The sequence below is a fragment of the Oryzias latipes genome, chromosome 17, assembly GCF_002234675.1.
Source record: "Oryzias latipes chromosome 17, ASM223467v1".
NCBI lineage: Eukaryota > Metazoa > Chordata > Actinopteri > Beloniformes > Adrianichthyidae > Oryzias > Oryzias latipes.
This window is the reverse complement of record NC_019875.2, coordinates 27,553,667-27,578,321: the sequence shown is the minus strand read 5'-3', so window position 1 is coordinate 27,578,321 and position 24,655 is coordinate 27,553,667. Positions and strand designations below refer to the sequence as shown.

General features: G+C 38.6%; 1 protein-coding gene across 2 annotated transcripts in view; it reads right to left on the bottom strand.

Moving 5' to 3' along the window:
* agap3 (ArfGAP with GTPase domain, ankyrin repeat and PH domain 3) overlaps nt 1-24,655 on the bottom strand; it is a 145,622-nt gene that overhangs the window by 50,930 nt on the left and 70,037 nt on the right. For both annotated transcript variants that reach the window (XM_023965328.1, XM_011487000.3), the window contains exons 3-9: nt 22,010-22,097; nt 17,584-17,669; nt 15,088-15,229; nt 14,837-14,971; nt 10,375-10,502; nt 10,011-10,166; nt 5,585-5,668 (exon numbers count right to left, since the gene is read on the bottom strand). In XM_023965328.1, coding sequence (XP_023821096.1) covers nt 5,585-5,668; nt 10,011-10,166; nt 10,375-10,502; nt 14,837-14,971; nt 15,088-15,229; nt 17,584-17,669; nt 22,010-22,097 — 819 coding nt within the window. The remainder of the gene's footprint in view (nt 1-5,584; nt 5,669-10,010; nt 10,167-10,374; nt 10,503-14,836; nt 14,972-15,087; nt 15,230-17,583; nt 17,670-22,009; nt 22,098-24,655) is intronic.

Here is a 24,655-nt window from a genome sequence, read left to right as displayed (position 1 = left end):
CAGGCTGAACTCTGGAAGACCCCTCAATCCGGGGATTAGAGAGTGTGATCTGGGCTCTTCAAAGCCCACTCGGCTCTTATTCTATTCCACTTTATCTTCGGGGGCCTTTTAAGGCCTCGGATGGTTTCCTTATCTGTTGAGTAAATCCACTGGTAAACAATGCAGTTCCTCTGCTGGAGGTGACCGAATGCTGCTGCCTGCGAGGGCCAGGAGGCTCTCGGAGGTTAAACAGCAAGGAGGGGCCCGCTTAATTAGGGGATTAAGCCGGGGCAGTGTTTGTGCTTTTACAGCCATGCCCCGTGTGGGTTTCACAGAGCAAAAAAAAAAGAAGGGGGGTGTTTATGCTAGTCAGGACTAAACTGCAGGCTTTAATCCCGATTAACACATCAGGAAGGGCTGACCTTAAGTGACCTGTGCACCAGGGTGTTTGCCGACAATCATCCTAATCCGAACCTTGATCCAACGGGGGGGGGGGGGTTCTGGTGGTGACGTTAACTGGCGGCTTCAGTTCTCAGCAGACTGAGTCAACGTGCGGGTCAAGGAAATGACTATATTTGGGCTAAACCATGCAAATTTAGCATGTGTTTGGAGCAAACACAACTAAACGTGACCATGGCGGCCCTGAAGTGCAAATCACTCAACGCAAAAGCTTATTAAAGATCAAAACCACAATTAAACAGGAAGAAGGAAACATTTTAGAAATCAAAACAAAATTCAGGAAACCAAAATGTAATTTAGAAAATAACCAAAACACTATTCCGACAAAAAAAAAAGGAAACCTCTCAGAAAACAAAAGTCCCCAATTGTAACAATAAAATCTGTCCAATACAAGAGGCACTCAGCTTTGATCTGCTTGCTCAGCTGTTGGACAGGACAAATTTAGAAAAAAAGAAAACAAAAGTCATTTCAAGAAATCCAAATGAAATGTTAAAAAAATGAAACAAAATAAGAAACCGGAAAAGATAGGTATTATGGGACATCACTGATTAGCTGGTGACGTTTGTTCAACAGGAAGTTATTTGGTGTTTTGCAGTAGCCTGAAGTCATTTTAAATTGCAAAAGTTTGGTGATTGATCAAACCGTCTGCTCTCCCTCTTCCTTAAAACTGAAACGTCATCATCCAATCGGTGATGTCCCATAATCCCTTATTTTTCCAGTTCGTTTTCATTACATTTTGATTTCTGGAATTTACTTTGTTTTCTAAAATATTGTTTGTCTTTTTATTTGTCGTTGTGATCTTTAACATGTTTTTTCGTTGGGTGATTGGCACTTCAGAGCCACCGTACAGGATTCCCAAACCAAATCTGGTAACTTTAACAATAATTTTTTTTTTACACGAGCAGTTTCTGCCAAAGGATTTTCTGCAAACAAAGACTGTTTTTTTAAATCACGTAGAATGACGTAAAAATATTTGGAAGCACAGTGAAGATTTTTTTTTTTGTTAAAAGTTGATAAGAACACTGCAAACTATTTGCTCCAAAATAAAGACATAAAACCTTGTTTTTAGACAGTTTTTAAGCTGTATTGGAATTTTTGGTAAATGGTGTTATTTTAACGTTTAATAAATGCTGAAAAGTTAGACTGACATTCATTGTTATTATTTTGGAAACAAAAAGGTAGATTTATGAATAGTTTAAGATGTTTTGTGGATTTTTCAGGATGGACCAACTTCTCATTTTATTCACATTTCGTTTTAAAACGAGTCATTTCTTTTGATTACACTAGTTTTTTGTCGCTGTAATCAAAATGAACTACAATTAGGTTAAAAAAAACTAAAAAATACAAACCTTTTTCTTAGAACTACTGTAAAACAATCAATTTGAGTTAACAGTTAGCCGTTATTCTTCCCTTTCTGAATACTTTCTGGAACTGCTTGTTTCTAGATTTTAATATCTTATAAGATTTCTTGTTAAGTAAAAATGGTAGATATTTGACAACTTTTTAGTTATTTTCTTCTTTAGATTAGTGTATTTTTTTCTTTCTTTTTGCAGTGACTTACTGTCACAACACGACAGCTACACTATAGACACACACACAGTACAATCAAATGGAAGTATCCAAAAGCCTTGCTTCACTGTTGTCACATCTATTGACTGTTTTGATGATTCTTCAGGAAGAAATGTGTCCTCTGATCGATACGCTGCCGACTTCTCACTTCATTCAATAAAAGAACTGTAAATACTTTTGAAATGCCTCTCTAATTTTACAAAGTAAATGATCCAGTCATAGAAAGAGCCTTTGGCAACTTCTTGCTGCATGTTTTACAAGCAAATATGTTCCATCTTGTAGCCTTACTGAAGCATGCATTAATCTATACATGAAGAGCTTGAGATTATTCATCAAAGTTGTTTTAGGGATCGATACAGAGCTAGAACATCACGCAAAAGCCTAATTTTCTGGTCTTTTACGTGAAAGGTTTTCTACAATGGCAGTTGCAGTTATAAAATTATTTGTATACCATTCTGTTTTTGTCATTTCAGCAAATAAACCCCCCATTACAAGAAAGATCCATGACATTAGACCAGGCGCCTGCAACCCTCAACACCAGAAGACACGTTTGTTTCTCTCTGATAAAAACCCAGAGGGAGCCAAAGAAATCTTACCTAATTCTTTCAGAAATACTACACTAAGATGTACTTGTGTTACTGCTACTATTACGCCACATATAAGTGTACTATTTTCTTTTGTCATAAATACTAACAGAAATTTAAAGACTTTTTTTTCCTCAAAATCTAAAATTCATTCTTATTTCTGACAAAAAGGTCACATTTATTCCATTTAAGATTTCACACCCCGTACAAAACAGGATCTTCTTCCTGCAGCAAATCGACTCCAAATAAAAAACTTTCCCAATTTACTACTGCTGTAACCTGAACTTAACAATGGTTTATGATCCAAAAGAAGATTTAACACTTGCTACTAAGATCTTAAAACGTGTTTTTAGACATTCAAGATATTTTGCCAGGTTTTCAGTTGTTTTCACTTGATCTTTTATCCTACCTACACCTTTCTAAGCTTTTCTCAAAACCAGCAGAATTTTTCGTCTCATTAAGAGCAAAGAACTAGAAAATTATTATTAAAATGAGTCTAAACCCTTTTCCTCCAAACTCTTGACCAAAAAAATAAAAATAAAAACTCAATTTTGGACTAAAAAAAACTCTAATTTTGTTTTTCATATTTGATTCAATATTAAGAATGTTTTTGGTTTTAAATTCAATAAATGTTGACAGTATTTTGGAAACAAAAATTTGGATTTATGTAATGAGAATAAGTGCTAGTTTGGAATTTTACGATGATTTATTAAAATGGGTCAGCTTGTACTAAGACTGTTTTTTCCATTTTGTTGACATTTTGTTGTACAGTGAGTCATTTTCACTCAGACTAATTTTTTGTCACAGTAATCAAACAAACTACAATTAGGTACATGGAAATTCAAAAATACAAACCATTTGCTTAAAATTAGTTAACAAAACTGCTTCTTATTGGGCTGTATAGCATTCAATTTGAAGGAATTCTATCTAACAGTTTTTTTTCTTATTTTTTTCATTGTTTTTAGATTTTGAAAAGTAAAAAATATTTTTTCTTTTTCTAGTGGGTATCCCCTTACTGGATAGCCACTAAACATTTTTTAACAGCACAAAATAATCTATGCTGTAGACTTTTACCAATTATAAACAAAACTTACAGACAACAATTTACGTTGGAATTTGGAACTTTTCAATGGTTGATCACATAAAGTATTTTAATTCAGTCTAATGACAACAGTGGTTTAAAAAAAAAACCTACTCTTGTGAAAACACTTTATTCATCCATTCATAAACTTTGCTGACTATAATGAAATCAATGTTAAATAAATGGCTTTTCCTTTTTAAAGTGGCTCTCATTGTTTTTGTCAGGGAGCTGCAGCGCACAAGTCAAAGATGTGGCTTCAGAGCCTCCGGCTGCAGACCCCAGCCTCAGACAGTCGGTCTGGTCAGGTCCACACAGACCTGAGCATCTCTTTCTTTGTCAGAGAAAAGCTGCAGAATGAAAGGTCGCGTCTTTGTGACGGGCCGGGAAAGTCAGGGGGGAGGATCTGTGTAGTCCATCATGGAGCCAGCATGCTGCTCTACTGGTGTTTACTCAGTGTTTATGGTCAGGCCCGCTCACTGTTTCTATAGATTTGAGGTTGAAGGGATGCGTTGGGGGGGGTGATGTGTAATTTGCCCCGATTGGGGTGAGGGAGCAGGAGTAATTAAATCCACATTGACACTTTGATCTCCTTAATTGGGCTTTGGCCTGACCAGGAGACTAACTACTTCCTCCCCAGTTCTGCAGCTAAATTGGTCTTTCCTTTTGTAGATAAAGACGCAGCTGGAGGGGGGGGGGGTGTTATCATGACACCGACTGAAATCCGCCAGGCCTCTAAAAGGAGCTCCTTGTATGTCAAAAGGGGAGTTTACAGTCAGAATTGTTCTCAGGGTAATCTGGTTTTTCTGAAATTCAGGTGCAAAACCAAAGAAAAATGACAACAATGGAATTTTTCACTTAAATCAAACAAAAAAAGAGATTAATTTAAGCTCCTTTGCATAAATTGAAGGATGTCTGAGCAAAAATAACCTAAATGTTTATGCTTTATCTGTTATAGTAGATCCAGTGTGTCATCTTATAGATGTTTAATCTGCAATAAACACAAAGGTGAACCTTCTGATTAAAGGGGTTATCTAAAGAGCCACCCTGCCGCTATTTCACGTGTGCTGAAGCGCCGAGGTCCTGGCAGGTTTTTTTCTGAGAAAATGAGGAGGTTTGGCTGAGCAGCTGCTAAAGAAAGATGTTATTTTTTTTTATCTTTAGTAGCTAAAGGAGATAATATAGGAAAAGCTGACCCATTTTGAAAAACCCCAAACCAGTCATAAGTGATTACTAATAGCTGTGTCCATTAGTATTCCTCAGGTTGCAGCAGGTCCTCACTCACAAATTTCAATCACTTTTCACTTCGATTTGGTTCATTCAGGTGAAATAACTCATTAAAACTTCATGTAAAATGATAAAAATCAAAATAATAAAATAAAAAACAAACAAAAAAATAGTCTTTCTAAAGCATATTTCTAAAAAAATGTTGATAACTATTCCTTAATAGACTTGCCTAAAAATATAAATTTTTGCCAAAAATAATAATGTCTACTTGACCTATAATTGAAATTAAGGTGGTTATTTTACAATTAAGCACTTGTAATGGCATAAATATAAACAATTTTAACTCTTCCAATGCATAAAGATACACAATTGAAATAATTGTATTAATTCTAAAACTAAAAAGTAGCTTATTTTTATGTTTAAAAAGGTTAAAATATGGGGTTTTAATTAACATAACTTCTGTTTTTCAAAGTTAATGAGGCCAAATTTTAATTAAAGGATCCAATTTTTACATGTGATGCCTCCCAGTTTCTGAGGAATGTTATTAGTAGTGGTGTGCCGCCACCTAGTGGCTGTACTTTCCTATGATTGAGCTGGGATTGAACAGAAAGTTAAAAAAAACTACTAAAACAATACTTACCAAGAGAATTATAAGAAATGGGGATAAAACATCAGTACACCTGCTCACCTGTTTGATAGGTATGGCCCTCCCACTGCCTATGCTGTCTGTTTTACTGTCAACGCTCTTTGTCTGTTCACTGGCTTTCCGTGACTGCAAGAGAACAAGAAAGTCAGTCAGAAATTCAGGCGGCACATGGACGGAGCTGTGGGGGTGTGAGGTGGAGGGACATTTGTGTGTGTGTGTTGCAGCGTGTGTGGGTGAGGCAGATAGGCTGGAGGTCAGAGGGATATTGTGTATTTGTGGAGAAACACGGCGTTGCAAAATAAAAGTTAAAAAAAAAAAAAAGCTCCAAAATTAACAGACAGGCAGACCAGCAAACAAACAGCAGGAACATCAACGTGCAGTTTAATAAAAAAAAAAAAGAACAAACCAAGACCACACTGGACGCATTTCAACACAGAAGAGACCAAAGACGACCACATATTGAGTCATGACTCAGCCCTGCAACCCTTCGAGGGGGGGGGGGGATCCTTTCCTCTGTTTGAGACCAAGAGTGGGCCCTTAGAGGACCTGCTGGGCAACTGCTGACGAATCAGCGTTCAAACGGTTTCATTGAAAACGGCCGATACAGTGCAATAAAAATGTCACAGTTAGAAGAGAAGAGAAAGGAAACAGGGTTATTTCAGAGCAGCCCGGACGGCTTCCTCCAGCGCTTCACCTGCAAAAATCTGTTGGAGCATAAATCATTTCACAAATTTAAAACCCTAGTTGAGCCTGTGGAGGTAATAAAAAAAAAAAATTCTGTCATATGGAAATAAATAAAAAGATAACTGAAATAGAACGTTCCCGCCCCAACAAAAAAGAAAGAGATGAGGTACAGTTAGGGACAGACATGAGCATGTATGGTCTCACTCAGAACATGAGGAATGTCCAGTCACCAATGGATTAAGAGTCTGACTTCAAGTAAACCGACTCTGGAATTTAGATTTTTTTCCAACATTTTATTTTTTTTTTGAATGATGACTTGTTCAGCTTCTATACAGACACCATACAAAGCAAGTCACAAATTCACTTCAAAATATTCGACAGATTGAGCCAAACATTGCAGTTCCCACAAAATATTGGATGAACAATAAAGGCATTATTTCATATATTCCTTATATGTATGTTCTTTTTATATAGAAGCATTGTAAATAAAATACAATACAAGATATACAGCAGTCTATATTATTGTCAATCCATTCATGATAGAAAAGCGATTATGCAAGAGTTCATAATCTCTGTACCAAACCTGAACAAAGAAAAAAAAAAACAAAAAAAAAAAACAAAGGAAAAAAATGGAGAAATAAATAAAAAGAAAATAATTATTTTTAACTACATTCATACAAGTCGGTGCAACCCAGTTTCATTTAAGAGCAACTATCTGAAAGTCTACACTACTGTTTTATGAAGGCCTTCATAAAATTACCTAGATAAATCTCACCTACCAAACCTTTATAAGATCATACCACATTTTTTTCATTCCATTCAGTACTTCAACACGCCCAAGAAAAACATGAACGAACCCAAAAACAGACCGAAACAAAGGAAGGAAAGAAAAACTTGGCACGTCTAGTCCTTGAGTCCTCATTTAGGGGAGAAGGCAGAGTGATGTCATGTAAGCAAAGGTTGTGTCCTTTGGGCGGCTTGATGACAGTTCCAAGAGTGACTTGACTGTACAGCGTGGCTTTTTTTTTTTGTTGTTGTTTTTTTTTTTTTTTTTTTGTATGGCGTGTTTGAATGGGAGCAACAGGGGGGGGACGTGGCAGAAAGGGTTGTCGGGGCATTTCCAGAAGAGTCCCTACAGTCCGTTTTGGACAGTCTACTCTGAGCTCGTGAACACTCCAACCTTATCGGCTGGACCAGGCGCAAAGTCCTACGTGTGTTACCCTAAATGAGCACAGAGGGTAAAGCAGCAGCAAGTCCTCAACCAATAATCTCCTCTCTATCACGACTGGCAAAGCAGGGGGACTCTTTACTTTTAATCGTCATGCTCTTCTAATTCGGAAGGAGTTGGAAAGCCCTTTTTGTTGAAGAAAGGTTGGAAACAGAAGCACAAATCTGCAAGTATTAAAAAACAGTGTGAAATGGTTATATTTTTTGGTCGTTTCGTTTATTTTGTCTTATACGTGGAAAGATCCATCAACAAGTCTACGGAATGAGAAACCATTGATGGCAAGACATTAAGAAAAAAAACGGGTCGCATTAGTACAAATTAATGGGTTGTAATGGAGTTGCGTATAAAAAATTATTTTTGTCTAAATCCAATGTGCTTTTCAACACAAAAAGTGACAGACAGTCTAAAGAGGACAGCAGACCCAAGACGAGTAACAGAACAGTTTAGTTATTGACCATGGAAGCACTAGGAAGGAATAACACATGCTGCGCTGACACCTAGTGGCCGATGGTGATTATGGTCAAAAGTCTGGCTTGACTGGTTGATTTTGAGGGCAGTGAAAACATGAAGTGATACGATTTCATGTCATAAAGCTTTGGGTTACTTGAATATTCTAAAAGCGTCTGTTTTGGGAGATACCATCAAATAATTTAATGAAATCGCAGCTGCGTTTCTGGTCATAAGAGTCCCGTTGCCAGTGCCATGAAAGTAACCAGATCCCTTCTCTGACCTGAAGGAGTGCTGACTCTTAAATGTAAGATTATGGAGACAAATCCAATATTTTTCTTCCAGTGACATTAAGGCGTTTTTTTTTTTTGTCCTCGTTTTTTTTTATTTTGTTTTTTTATCTTCCTCTAACTCCTCCAAATTAATAAAATACATAAAGCTCAATACATAAACGGCAACCTGGAATCTGTCAGTGATTTGCAGGAGTTTTTTAGAGAACTGGCAGCACAAAGGGAAACGTAGTTTTAGAACCGACAAAAAGCTGGGAGATAGACTTCCTCGACATTGTTGTGGCGATGAAACTTTTCAGCCGGCAAACTGCAAGTCTTCCTGTCCTGAGCCCACTGCCCTCTTCCAGCGTCACTGAAGAAATGTTGACACACCCCATCCCACCCTCTCCCTCCCTCCCTCCCTCGGCACGCTGCTCCTCAGAAGGTCATGAGCTGAAACTCCCGCTCGGCCTGCCACTCCGGCACCCAAACCGGGTAGGTGGCGTGCTTCGGCATCTCCATGACGCGGACGGGGAGAGGCTCATTTCTCTGGTGGACATGGTTAGTCACTACCTAGCGGGGGGGAAGGGAGACAACAAGGGGAGCTAGCACACAGCCTGAACTTGGTTGGAGGCCACAAAACCTACGGCTCCAACAAAAGCTTGGGTACAAGAATGAAGGCAGTGGGAGAGAGACAGAGGGAGGGGGGCAGAAACAGAGGTGTATAGAGAAGGAGTTAGCTTAAAGAAGGAGGACAGCGGCGAGGGAAGGAGGACGTGAGGAGGAAAGAGACATTTCAGAGGTGAGCAACTAGAAGATGGGAAATCTCACGCAGCCGGATCTTTGTGTCAAAAAGCTCAGAAAGTTCTGGAAACAAAACTGAACCCTGCTCCACTTCGGAAAACATTTTTGCTCAGAATTTGCCTCCTGCTGAGTTGAACCGACTCAATTAAATGTTGGCTCTCATTTGACCAATCTCTGATTTCTGCAGACCTTCCAGAGCCTCTTGAGCTTGAGGGGGCTCAGATCTGGCAACGCAAGATTAGGGAATGCTTTGCAGCGAAAGGAGAAGGCTGGCAAAGAAGGGGGATGAAGGAGCATAGAAAGGTCACAGAGGGCACAAGTAAACGACAAGCTTAGGACAGATAAGGAAAATAGAGGGGTTAGTGCACATGTATGCTACTGGTTAGAGCCAAGGGCCAGAAGGGACAGGACATGAGGGTTAGGAGCAAGAAGCCAAGGGTCGGGGCGCTGGTGGGGGTGGGAATCCGAATTAAATGTGAGCCAGATTTGAAAGGGAGGGGGGGGGGGGGGGTTTGGAGCAATCTAGATTTAGCAGGATGATCTGCACGTTTTCCATCTGAAGCTGAGATGCTGAATGAAGCTTGCACAATTATTGCCGAGTAAAGATGACAAAGGTTGCTTGGAATTTTTAGAGGCAGAAGAAGAGGCAGAACGGATCTATCAAAATAAGAGGGATGGGGGGTGGGGGTGGCTGAGATAACAGACTTAATCCACTTTCTACATCCAATTAGAAAACAAAAAGGACATGAAGAAAGGTCTTTTCTTTTTTCTTTATTCCACAGTGTTTGATTTTTGCTCCAAAGCAGACTTTTTTGAGCATTTTAAGGATCTAAAATAAGATCAGTAAAATGTTGTTCTCCTTTGCTCATTGTGTCGGGTCGACAAGTCACTGTCTTTTCCTGCATCAGAGGCAGGAGAGTCGGGCTTTAATGCATTCTGGGCTACCTGTCTCCCTCTGGTGGACAAAGTGTGCTTGGCTCCACGTCTCCTAGTAGTGCGAGTGGGTGTTGCTTTGCATCAGCTGTCGCATACTTACTGTGAAAATGTTGGAGCGGCGTTTCGACTGCTTGCGGATTGGCGTGGGCGTGTTGGAGGCAGCGATGGTCTCAATGCGCATCTCCCGCTGGCTTATGCTGGGGGTGGAGGGAACAGAGGAGGAGTAGTCGCTGAACGCGCCCCCACCGTTGGCCGCCTGGGAAAGGAGGGAGATTAGGAGGAACCGAGAGAGTCAGAGGAGAGGAGGCAGGATGAGAAAGAGCGAAAGCGAGCCGGGTCAGGATGACGTCAGGGTTTCCCACACTTACAAAGTGAGCAATCATTAAGAACAAACGTGTAAACTTTTTGTTTGTTTTTGTACAGAAGAGCACTTGTCAACAGAAATGAAGCTGAAGAGCTCTTACCTGGTTAATGTGAACGGAGGGGATGGATGCAGCGGGGACTGATGAGTGGCTGGGGGAGTTAGGGAGGGACTTGCAGGGACCAATAGATAGCTGCTGCTTTTTCCTCATGGCCACAATCTTCTGGGCAACTGGGGGCAAACACAGAGACGGTTGACTGGAGATTTCAAGAGCTGAGAGTGTGAAAACAAGACTAAGAATGTGTCTGCTTGTCCTTTTTGCTTCATAACAGCCTCAAATCAAACACGACTCCTGAAAAGACTGAAGGAAAATTGTGTTTTGGGTGATATAGAATGAAATTCAAGCTCAAAATTGCATTTCTGGGTCTTTTTTATTCAAATTGTTGTGAATCAGGAGCAGACAAAAACATGCCGTTTGAAAAAGAGCTTATTTGTGATCTAGAAAATAGGCTGGGCGGGCCACTTCCTGCTCCGTTCCATTCCGATGCATCCACTTGCAGACTAATAGATCCCTGTACGTCTTTGTTTTCCTCGTCTGAGCTGGCAGCTAACTTTGGTTTGATGTGTTAGGGAGTTTGACCTAGCATGACAGCGTTAAACGGAGCACTCTCAGCAACGGGAAGGGTTTGCTCCACGCCAAAAAACCCACCCACAACTCAGACGCCAATCTCGGCTGCTCTACAGAAACTATCCTAGAAAAAGACAAGTTTTTAGAAATTGGCCAAAAACCACATAATCGTAGTTAAAGATTAATAAAAATATGCCATGATACTGTGAATTACAGATACAAATATTTGATTAAAAAACAACGTAGATATGTGTGCTCATATTTTCATTCAGATTTTCTAAAGCTTAATTTTTCATTTTTAATAGATCTACAGTCAATGTGTGCAACAGTCATGCATCCCATCTCTTTGGTCATCTTTCTAATTTTCTGTGATGTAGTCATTTCAAATACAGTTTGACAGTTTACAAACCCGTTGTTTAAAAAAAACAAATTCCTGTTTTTTGCAAGTTTTTCTTTTTTAAATTGATATTGAATCAGAGGTTAGTGCTGCAGCTGAAAGAGTAAGAAGAAACCCAGCTCTTCAACTATTCAAAATATAAGAAAAAAATAGGATAAATGGGGGGGGCTTAAAGGGGTCCTTGGTGCCAGGTGCTTGCCCTCACTGGGGCAGCTGGGGTCTAGCATTGCAGTCTCGTGGCTGTGGGGGGGGGGACCCCGGTGCTGTCCCGGTGTGGGTGGAAGGGCTCTGTGGCAATGCTCCCGTAGCTGAGAGCTGGTATATAAATGTTTCCAATTTATTCACAGGAGAAGTTTAGGTTTCTTTTATGCAAACATGACCGCAATTATTGGTGGTGGTGGGGGGGGGTCATGGGGTAAATGTGCTAATGGGAGGGAGGGGAGAGGGCAAAAGGGTGGGTTGGTTTTAATTGCAGTTTTTCTATTTCGCTCAACTTTTTTTTAACTGCAAAGTTCTGTAAGCTGCTCAAAGCCTGAAAAGCACTTTTTTAAAGTTCGATTTGATTTGATTGAGTTTGATTTGATTTGATCAGGAGCATTCTAGGACTTTTTAAGACTACAAACTCTTTTCAAAAACAAACACCAGTATGTCTCTTTCTGATTGGGAGTAATTAATGAAAAGAAGATAGCATCCTTTTTTTTTTTTCCATTTTCTAATTAATTTCTGATTTAATTTCTTAGGAAGATTTGATATATCTTGATAGCTGAAAATAAAACAAAGAGTTGAGGTTTATGCTTATCTCAAATTTGATCAGCATTTGGAAGTTCAGGATTCTTTGCAATACAAACACAATTTCTCTGTACTGTGGAAGACAAACAGAGGAACCATCTAGAAAACCTGAACACATTTTTATTTTCAAGAAAAAATAATTAAAAAAAGAAGTTTTATCGTGTTATACTAATTTTCTGTTCCAGAGATTTCCTCCACTTTCTGGTTTCTTGAACTTATATCAAAAGTTTTATCATTTGTTTCAAAACATAAACTGAATCTGAAGAAAGTAAAAGGACCATTTTCACACATAAAAAAGTGTATTAAAATTAATCTCATCAAGAACATTTTAAATAGCTAAATATTAGTTTAAGAAAACATGTCTTACAATAAGAATTGTTAGTAAGACCACCTCTCTCCTCCCACTGGCACATTATTTTTTTCCTTTTAAAGAAAAATGTTCACATTTTAAGAATATTTGATTTATTTCTAGGGGCTGTTCTTACAGTGCAAAATATATTATGAGGTACAAAAACGTTGGCTGATTTTATCCATTAATTAGTCACATAATTAGTTTAAGTTTTCACAGCAGGAAAATGCGAGACAATAGTTCCTTCTTTAAAAGGTTGCAGACAAAAGCAGAACCACCCTCACTCGTTTGTTAGGCAGCGAGGAACAGACTGCCTGCGAAGAGCTTCTGGGAACAATTGGTAACTATTTGTAGAAAAAGTAATAACACAAAATGAAGCCTACATTTTTTCTGTCCTTTAGTGAGCCCTGTTGTGTGATTCTGGCCGAATGAGAGCATTGTCTCCACGCGAGGGGGAAGGATTTGCTATGCAGAAGGTGCAACCTGCCATCTCATTCACAGCACGTTCAGCTGGGGAGAGCAGGAGGGACTTGGAGGGGGGAGGCAACGTTCACGCATGTGTGATGTGAAACTGCACTGGGGGAGAGCAGAGATGATCTGAAGTCCCAACAGCTGGGACCATAATGCCCGGCTGCCCCGCAGCGGAGACGACAGCATCGCAGAGCAACTTCTCCAGACAGACTTCACTCTTGATTATTTCAAAATGGGCTTCAGGAAGCAATTAAGGTAGGAACAGAAGACAAGAAGTGAAAGCAGCAGCCACGGAGATGATCTGTGAACACTGCAGCTCACATTCAGAGGGTTCGTGAGGCATGAAGGAGTTTCAAAGGAGCTGCTGCCTCAGGGGATGGAGTGATGGAGCTGAAACAGCTGAGTTCTCTCTATTTCACTTCTAAACTCAGAGGAGAACAAAAAGTTTCCACAGACTTTAAAAAGACAAAGTACTTTGCTTCAAATACTCCACTGACGTAAATAAATATAAATGCATAACTGAGATAAATATTTTCTTTTGATTGATGCTGTTTCACGCACATTCAGGTGAATTTGTTCAACTCAGATAACAGAAACATCTGCATTTGTTTTCATTGAATTGTGTTTTATTTAATTATAAAACTAAAGGAAGTAGCTTAAAGAAATTATATATTTGATTGAAACATAGTTCAACATAGAAGTTCAAACATTTATTATTTTTGCATGACTATTTTTGAATTTATTTGAAATGACGACATCCAACCTATCCAAATTGTTAGATAAAAAGGTTAAAATGACTTTGATCTTCCTACATTGTGAGGTAATCAACCTTTTTCACAGATTTTGACAAAAAACGAATTTTATCTGCAAATCTAAATAGTTTCTTATAATGTTTAATCTTAAATATTGTCATAAATAATCCTTTGTATCTTATTTCAATGTTTTATTTGCATTAATGTGAGTAATAATCAAATGTGTTTTTATCAATGAATTAATTTCCTAACTAATACCTTTACATTATGTGTAGTAGGGCTGTAACGAGTATCCGAATACTCTGATACTCGTTACCTGTTATCGAAAAATTAGACTACAAAAATGAGTGATTTTCGAGATAGCTGATTTGCAACCTTTATAAATAAAAATGCACTTCAGACAATGTAAATATTGTTCTAAATTGTATAATAATGCTGTATTTTCCAGAATAGACGTCACGTTTTTTTTTTTTTTTTAGTTTGGGGTACGACTTATTCTCAAGAGCCACTTATATATGTTTTTTCCTTCTTAATTTTGATTTTTTGGCTCCTGTAACTTATACTATGGAAAATAAGGCCCATGGACAAAATTAACGGTACTGTCACAGGAAGTAAAAAGAAAACAACTTCAGAGTAAAGTGTCGGTGAAAGTTCTTACAAAGTAAAGCTGTCGAGTGATTTTCACATTGACGTAAATTTAAAAAGAGACTGAAGTTCAGTTTACCAAAAAATAGTTCTGAAAGTAAAAAAATAACACATTTGTTTTAGATATATATTAAAATTAGAAGAAAAATATGATGAATATGAATGAGAATTTGCAAAAACCTTTTGATCTTGTTAACATTTTCAGGATTTTTAAATTAATCTGAAGCAACAGTGACGTTTAAGTTAAGCAGGAAGTTGACAGAAAAACTTTATAGTCTAACATTATTTAAAGTGATAAATATATCTTTTTTTCTAAAGCTTTGTGTTTTTATTTCTCATGTTTTGTTGATTCTGACCTACATGCAGCAACACTTCAGACACGTTTAGATAAAATACCAAGAATTGTCGTTCGATTTGTGAATCATCGATCCTGATTTGCGAATAAGATCGCCACCTAAGTAGCGACACACGTCCCTAACATGCACGCACTGAAAGCTCATGCTTTCTGTTACTCCTCCAAACGCTCCTGCTCACCATCCTGGAAGACTCTCTCCACGTTCAGGCCGTACGTGGAGCAAGTCTCATAGTATGTGCAGCGCTTCAGGTCGTTTGACAGCTTTCTGGCCCGCGAGTCGTCAATCACTCTGGGGTTGGCGGCACTGATCGCATCTAACAAAACAAGAGGAACACACGAATCAAATAATAGATTTAGACAAAGATGAGCAAAGAAAAAAGGGAAAAACTCGGAGGCAGTAACACTAAATAGATGTGTGTGTTTCAAACACCTTGTGTCCCAACCAGGACCATGGGCACCTCAGCTGTGTTCCTGTAGCTGGACAGGCGCAAGAAGTAGTTGTAGACCGTCTGAAAGCTGATCTCATCCTCCAGGCTGAAAACAAAGACCACCGCATCCACCCAGGCAGCAAACTGAGGACAGAACAAAATAGATGTTTGGAAGTTCTCAACAGTAGAGTTACATCCATTTATAACAGAAGGGGGCAGTATTGTCACTGCTGTTGGACAAGGGGAACCTTAAAGTCTGGGGCCTTCAGAGTTGCCGTGACAAGAGCTAACACAGAGTATAAAAATGCATGAAATAATGTGCTAACGTTTGCGTTTTTATGCTTAGTAAAATATTAAAAAGCCATATTTTCTGATCAAAATGGAGCAAAAGATGATCTGAAATCTCACTAATCATCATCCATTCGTGGAAAGAGGGTTAAACATAACAGAGTTACAGTGACAGACTATTCTCCTGCATTGTGCTCTCCTTCATTCAGCCTCATGCTGGCCAAGACCCCTACGTGGATTGAATAGCAAATCAAGCCTCCGAGCCACAACTCTGAGTGGGAACATAATGGAGGCCTTTAATTATTCCACTAATTACACAGGCAGCTGACAGCTGAGCCAAACTCTTCTCCGTTCCCTTTTCTGACACTCAGAGATGCTGGCGTGAACGTGAGCCGGGCCCCGGATCTGCACGGAATCTGCACTGGAAGTTCACGTTTTTCACAGAAGAGTTTGCTTTGTTTTCATCCTGAAGCGTGTTTAAGCTGCACGCCCCAAGCAAGCCTGGGGAGGGAATATAATTCCATGGAGCAACACTAACAATTTGTTTCCAGTCAACAGACAGATTTATATAGACAAATGCAGATTTATATCTACAACCTCTGAGGGAAAAATCTACTACCTTAAATGATTTAAGATCATATTTAATATTTTTTTCCTTCTTTAGATAATAAGAGTGAAAGAGCCCAAAAGAATATAATGCTACTGACTATTTAATTTAACACTAAAGTAAAAAAAAAAAACTTTTAATTCTCCACCTTGTTAAATCATATTTAAATAACCTTCCATATCAAGAATTTCTCCACATTCAATTACGGTAGTTGTTTTTGGGGGATGTGCCATTTCTCATATTTTCAGCACAAACTTAAAAGGAAAAACAGGAAAAGCTGGAGTCAATAGTTTTCCCAAAAATGTTTTGGTAGATACAAAAGAAGAAAGACAGATTCCACACACGTTAGAGTTTCCCTCAGACCCTTTCAGAAAACAAAGCCAGCATAGGCTATAATTCAATTTTAAACCCAAATAACAGGTAACATCCTTTTGATGGAGTTTAAATACGCAGCAGCTCGTAAGATGAGTTGGACTTGGAAAAGTGACAAAAGCATTACAATTATAGGAGCTGAAATATTTGCTTTTTTGATGTAGTTTGCATGTTTCACCTTTTTAAATTGGTGATTAGTGACACCTGGGTGACAGGTTTGATAAGTGCCAGCTCACCTGTCCTCAGGATGGAGAAGGAGAGGAGAGTTTGGGCTGTTTATCCCTGTTTTTGGCTGTTTTGGTGCCACTTTTTTGCAACCACTTTCTTTGCAGTCCCTTTTTCTTACCTTTTGTTAATCAGGTTCATTAAATCATGATTATTTTCTCCTGCTAGTTTTTGTAAAAATAAACAAACACGCAAACAACAGAATGGACTGCGGCGTATTCAAGAGATGGTCATCCACAAAACTCAACCGATCAGCTTCTCAAGAGGATTCAACAGGATATTTGCCTCTGCAACAACATGTAGTAGGGCTGTAACGATTCATTTTAACAACGGTTTGATTCATTGAAAATATTGATTCATTGTGAATGATCCGATTCCCAGATCAAAAATGAATCCAAGACATCTTTAGTCAAAATTCCACCAGTGGGACTCAGAGAAATACTGAACAGTGTAGTTGAAGTTTTCCAGATTCCTTGGATTTCTTGCAAGATAATAAAATGTAACTAAATACATGTATATAAACAAACAAGTAAACCAGAATGAATGTCAAATTTATTCACATTTTAGTTTCCTAAAGTTCAGCCCACTGTTGTTTTTCCAGTTTAAAATGACCCAAAGGGAACATTATTGGAACATTCTAGCACACTGTGGTCACATGTGTTTGCTAAATTCAAAGTGTTTCCACAAATGGGACTGGAATATTGGACTGAGCAGTTTTTGCTGCATCGCGTCGTTTTTACACTATAGTAACATAAACCTGCTGTGTATCGTTCCAAATGGTAATTTTCCGATATTGATGTAATCGATTTATTTCCTGTCGATTCAATTTAATTGATCGATCTGGTCGGATCGTAAGAAAATAAATCAATTTATCGATTTATCGTTACACCCCTGGTCCTTAGAGGAAAAAAAGCATAAAACCAATCGTGTTGTTATGGAGTCATTTGGACTAAATGTTGCAGTTTGCAGAATCTGCGTTATATAAACATTTCAATTGATAGCCTACCTGCAACTCTGGAGGCCCCCCTTCATCTCTGATTAGCAGTAGGTAGCTCTGTCCATCTACCACAATTTCTTTCTTGAAACGCCCACCTGAAAAATAAAGAGGCTCGGTCTATAAGAGCAAACAGATCAGAGAAGAAGAGCAAAACTTCTTCATGTAAATGCAAGAGATGCATTAAAATTTAGAATTAGGCTTAATACTAAATCATGGAAAGGTCAAGCTTTCTCTTTGCAAACATTGATTTGAATGTAGTTTTTGCACAGACAACAGATTGGAAGATTTTTCAAAAAAACAATTGAATTTTGAGCAACAAAAAGCATTTTAATCATGCGAACAAAATTAAATCAGGTAAAATGATCTGCTTTGTATTTCATTTCAAACTGGAAACCTGTGTTGAAAGGAAAAGAAGCTGACACTTTAACTTTCCATTTCTTTTCGACATAAATTCTGTTCTTTTGCCATCGGCTCCAGATAAAGAGAAGACCAATGGGAGAGCCACGCAGCAAATTAGATTTTGCATATCATTTCAATAGCTTGCGATCCTGTGGAGATTAAAAACATTCAAATGAGAAAGTTGTAAGGCAATAGATGTCCCAGGGAGAGAAATCGGCGCCTTATGAATACGAAAATATGCTGAAAGCAATTTGACGGTATTGAATAATGCAGAACTCTTAAAAGCTCTCGGAGTGATCATGAAATATGTCCAAAGAAATTGGGCCAAGGCAGCAGATGAACATGTGAAGTAAGGACACAACTTTTAGTCTTGTCTTGGAATTTTAACATCCCATAAAGTGATAAAATAAGGTAATTAGGATCACACATTCAACAGGGGAATCGAGCGCTCTGCAGTATCGGAGGGCTGTAATTCTTATTAGGAAAACCATATTTCCTGTGTCAGCAAGCAATTTATATCCACTCTAGCTATACTTCCACATTGCTAAGTTCACTTTAGCGCACTAGGCAAATAGCGGATTCTCCCAGCCTCTTTTCGCGGCTCTCAGACCTCGCTTTGATGCTGACTGTGTTACGCAGAGGGAGATCGATGAAGTCAGTCAGCTTTGGAGCTTTTTCAGACAAACGTTTCTGCATATGCATGTCTGAAGCCTGTTTGCATTGCAGAGAGCGAGATCAGACACAGATTGATCAGAATTAGTACAGACTCCAGTGTGTTCATATGCCAGACAAAGATTATAGGACTCTCAGAAACATCAGAGGGGATGGATGCTCACCGAGAAAAGAGGGGAGGACTCGGAAGTAAAACATTTTTATTATGAAATAATCCAGATTTTCATTTAGATCGGAACTAAGAGCTCCAAGTGGAAAACACTACAGCGTCACCTTGACTCAATAAAAGCTGCGTGTGGGTAATCTGAGTCATTGTTTGGGTTCAACTTCACATTAAAATGTGACTACAACCCCCTTCCACATGCAGGGACAGTCGATTGGTAGGCATAGTTAACACGCAGTGAGCATACTCTGCTTTACACGGAGGATTAGACCTTGACACAGCGCCACAATCCAATGGAGCTCTATCCGGTGTTGCCATAGCAACACACCCCAGTACCTTTTCTTTTTTTTTTTTTTTTGGAGATATCATAGCAAGAGCCCAGAAACAAAACAGTGAAGAAAGAGACATTGCCGAGACTTCTGCAAAGTAAATACCGGAGCCGAGGTAAAGCCAGCGCTGAGGCATCAGGTCATCTGGGGCGGGGGGCAGGTATGCGGCACCACGGCAACAGACAAGCCACTAAAACACACATCTGAACCTACATGTTTCCTTGATTACGACAACAGCCCCCGCTGCTCCCCCCGCCTCACCACAACCACCCAGCATTTCAACCAAAGCTGAAATTAGCCCTTGATTTCTCAAGGATTAATTAAGCTATGGCGATTTTTTTTCCCTCCCCTGGTGCAGGAAAATGCCAGAAACAAATTATGCACTTCATGTCTCATCCATACTATAATTATACCAAAGTGAAACACTGAAAAGCCTTCAAAGATCAACTGTTAACTATCAAGTCAGCCAACAGATACAATATATATAAACCTTTTACACCACTCAACAGTTTTAAAAATGATCACCTAAAGAGAGTTTTTGTTCCTGATTAGAACAGAAATAAACTTTTTTGGCCTCAGAAAAAAAAGATACCATTTTAGTGTCACCTTCATGTTTTGATGTGATGAAACTGTTGTGATTGTCATTATCTGAGCCATTTTAGACAGCATGAATGAAAGCCATCACTGCATCAAAACAAGCCTACGATCAATTACATTAGAGAGCTCAGCTAAACAATTTAGGTTTTAGGCGTCACATGAAAACAACATCAGCCGAGAACAACTATTTAGTAAGATATCCATTAATAAAAGCCATGTTAATCACCCACTAAATAAAACACTGTCATTCAGCACTTTTTATTTTCTGTATTGGAAAACAAAAAGTTTTATCCCAGTGAATGAAACAAAAACAGAAGTACTGGAAAAGACAAAAAAATACCCTCCCCCGGCCCTCGCCGCCCCCTTTTGACCCGCCCTCATCGACTAAGCAAATGCTCCACGCCCCTCATTCTACCCTTCCACCCTGGTTAGAGCTGCATGAAACAACTTCATTTAAAAAAAAAAAAAAAAAACATTTTTTTTTGTTTTATCTCCATAGCAACAGTTTTATTTTTTGGTTGCCTGGGGGACAAGGCCAGGTCTCTGTAATTTTAAAAGAATTGACAAAAGTCAACTTTTGGATTTCCTTGGCAAAAGAGGTTTTGTGTTAACCACACCCACATTCCTAATATGTTCCTATTCCATATTGTTTTGTTCAGCTTAAACCAAGGATTCTTGTACCAGAGTTTCACAATATTCCAGTAAAAAACGTCCAAAAACAGGTACTAGTCCTAAAGGTGATTTTTTTTTTTGGGACAATTCAAGATGGCGGCCTCCTTCTGAAGTCAAAGGTCAAAGAAAACTTGGTTGTTGTTGCAGACGTAACCTGGTGGAATGTTTGTGAAATGTGAAGACCGCTTGAACAAAAGTTTTCTTTCCCCGTACTGTGCGAAATTCCCAAGTTCCCAAATGTCACACTCTGCCGCAAAATGGCCACTAAGCTGCAGGTTCTGTGGCCATCCCATAATAATTTTAAAAATTTCCTTTGGGTATCCCAAACTTGTGCGTTTTGGCTTGTTGTGAGCAAAAACCTACCAAATTTCCCATAACTGATATTATCTATATCTCATAAAAAAGTAATATAGCAGATTTATTTGAAGATTTCATCAAAATTTTTTTTTTTTTTTTTTGAAAAGAGCATTAAAAATTAATTTTGGGATGTATTGTGCTTTACAGGGTTATACTCAGCAAGAACTCTCCAGCTGGTTGCCTGCTTGTATATTTTAATGAAGTCGGTGGATTTCTTGTGAATTAGCCTTGCTCCCAATGGCTGCCTTTCCGTTACACACAAAACTTCCAGAAATGTTTAAAAAACACAATTTTTGCAACTTCTATTACTGTTTCCATTTCAATCATAACTATGCAAATAAACATACCAACTCACGCCATAAGTCACTCAAAAGCATGGCGACAGATGTGAACAACACTTTGATTTTTGAAGGAGACGTCAGCGTCTTATTCAGGCCATGGAGGGTTAAGCTCCTTATACGTGGTGTGATTTTGGGAAATTGAGGTTGGTGATTTTACAGACCAGCTGTGGGACCTCTTATGGCGCCCACTGTGCAGCGCCCAAAGCAGCCAGTTCCTACCAAGAAGCGCATTGCCATCATTATCTGGCTTATTTAATTTGGTACAAGTGGTTTCCATTGCAGCCTCAAAAACAACCTCCTCCAAGCTCAAAATCTATTTTGTGATAAATGCGAGTTTTTCAAAGTTGTCCTGTTTTCAATATTGTTGTAAATGCAATTTGCGCAATTTCAAAGTCAATGGAAACTAAGCTAGGGTTTCATAGAACCATCATCCAAAACTTCCACAAATTCAACGTGCCTCCTTGCTTACAACATCTGACTTGATTGCTAAACAGGATGCACCATCATTTTCATTCAGGGGGGGCAGATTTTATACCCCAGGGGACTCAATTTTATGTATTTAAAGGCTTCAGGGCCTTTAGAAACCTTTGTGAACGTTTGGACAATATTAAAAATAAATTATATTTACATATGTGTTGTCTTTTTGATAAAAATATGTTAGTGTTTTATTTTATTTATTAAAAAATATCTACATTTATGAGCATTACTGGATATAATGTGTAACGTACAATATTTAAGAAAAGTTTGGACATATTCCCTTATTCCTGATTGTGTCTAAACTTCTGATAGTTGTAGGAGGAGATGCCAGAGGGCTGCATTATTCAGAAGCCTGGTTTCTGTTTCTTTGCTTTCTGTCAAATATGCAAATCTCCTGGTAACCCTCACCTCCTTCTGCAGACTCTTACCTTCAGGAGACTCCTCCTGCACATATGTTCCTGTCAAGTATCGATGCACTAAGGCAGACTTCCCACTGGACAGATTTCCCACAATGCCCTGGGAAGCCACAAGAAAAATATTGTGGTTATTACAAACATGACAAACAGACTTAAGGAAACATGACAGGAGTGAGAATGGAATGAAAAAATAACAAAATCAACAGAAAGGTTTTCAAAGCATTTTTCACAAAACTGAACTCATTTTGAATTGTTTTATAATATATAGTTTATATATAGTCAAAGTCAAAGTTTCTTCTTTCTTGATCTTCTTTCAGGGTTCAACCATGAAAACATTTCCTCAAATTTGGAAGCTTTGTTGACGACAATGGTCAACTTCATGATTAATATTTCTTTTTAAAACGCATATTAAACAATTCCTAGTTGTATTTTGAGAGCCAATTGGAGAACATTTAAACACTTAAATGTTTAAAAGCCTATTATTTTTCTATTACTGAACACAGCTGCGTCACCTCCTCAGTTCTGGCAGCTTCTCCCGCTGTCTAACACTGACACAACCTGTCCGTTAGTCATACAGATATTTTGCAGGGAGATTCTGGAAATTCTCCTTCTGGAAATCCAGGGAGCATTTCCAGAAGGAGAAAACTTTCCTTATTATGGTGTGGGAGGGGAAAGAGACTTCAGTTTTTCAAATTCTCTCAGCATTTAATCCTGTTTTTTATAGAGATATTCTACTATTTAAAAAGGCGAACACAACGTCCAACACCTGATATACCTTTGAATAGATCTGTCAATGTCTTTTCATGGAATTGTCCTAGCCAGCATCTCAGGACAAAAGCTGCTTTGAATTTTAAAAACAGAGACATTTGGAGTGCCTTAAAGGCCACAATGATGAAAATGGTGTTTTTGATGTTTTTAACATCTCTTTCTGATAATAGAGAGAAAATATAACAAATTAAGATCAAAATTGCATTCTGAGGGTTTTTTTTTTCAAACTATTTTGAATCTGGAACAATAAAAAAAATACTGTTTTAAAAAGAGCCTATTTGGGACTTCCAAAACATGCTGAGCAGGGCCACAGGCGCCTTGCTCCGCCCCATCCCGATGCATCCTCTGGTAGACGACTAGATCCATGTACATCTAGGTTTTCTATGTCTGAGCTCTAATAGCTCAAATATAGCTTGCTATTTTTGTTGCATCGGTAATGTTAGATTTGGGGTGTGAGGGGCTGTAAGCCAGCATGAGAGTGTGAACAGAGAGCTCTCAACAACAGGAAGGGAAAGGAGGGGGCAAGGTTACTCTGTTCTGTTCTGTTGCCAATTTCTGAGGAACTCCCGCTGCTCTGCAGAAATTGTGCCCTAGAAAATGGTGCCGTTTTTGGATTTTTGGCTAAAAACAACGTAAAAGACTACTGGGATTTTTACAATAGATCAAAAGATGATCGGAGTGAGTTTTAAAATGAATACAAATATATGGTGTAACCCTCGATTAACATTTGAAATGCATAGATATAGATTTCCCCTCCACAGCTGAAGCGTAAAAAACAAAAAACAAACAGACTTTTGGTGTGCTTTAAGAACAGAGAGCACTAATGGAAAGTAAGCTAACCAAGCAGCGGCTCGGCTGTAATCGTTGTGCCTTCAGGCTAATGTATGGCGGGTGGTAGGTTGATGATGCTGCATGTCTGGAAAGAACAAAGGATCTCACCTCCTCTCCTCCCTCTCTCCTGCTTCATATGAATCCACCCACAATCACACCCTCCTTCAAGAGATCATTAGTGGGTTGTTGAAGTCGTGTATATGTTTAATTATTATGGGAAAGTTTCGCTGTCTGATGCTTTTCCAGAACTTCTTCAAAACTGACGAAAACATAGAAGTTACCCTAACAGAATAAACTGTCAGTGTGCAAAGGTTGGAGCTCGTGACGGCAAAAGTTATGAGTCAACAAGAACTCGCTTTGAATGGACTTCCTGCTGTTTTATACTGTATGTGCAGCATAAAAAACCCCAAGAATGCTTCATCAGCAGGACTCTTCTTTGGAGTCAGATCTGGAACAATTTTGCAGGGAAGGATCAAAGGGAGCTAATCAGAAAAGATCTGAGAACAGGTGAAGTAAAAAAAAAAAGAGGTCGGGTCCGACTGTTTCTTGATGCATGGCTGCCTGAGCACCAGTGACGTCAGAAAGCTTTAAGGAATTTAAAAATGACAAAAAAAGTCTACAAAAAAGTGCACATAATTCCAACTCAACTGCTGAAATCTGTTGTTTTTTTTTCTTAACATAAAAGGACAGACTTAAAAAAATCAGGTAGAGCAATCGTTAAAAAGAAAAGTTCATTGATAAAATAAAAGTGTAATCAAATTAAGAAGGACCTTATAATGTGCAAATGCAACAACTATTGTTCAAATCTCATAAAACGTGTAGAGCAACAGTCTACTTAAATTGTTTTTAACATGTTGGGAGGGGTTTGTTTTTACCTGCTTTAGGATAATAACCCCCCTAATCCTACTCTCAATAAATCGTTAGTCACAACTTCCCTTACAAATGTGGATAAGAGCTGTCAGCAGGCAAAAAAAAGGCAAACCTGCACAGGGCGAGCAGCTGGGACACAGGAAATATTAAGAGCGTTGACCACTTGGTGAGTCCGTAGTGCAAAAACGG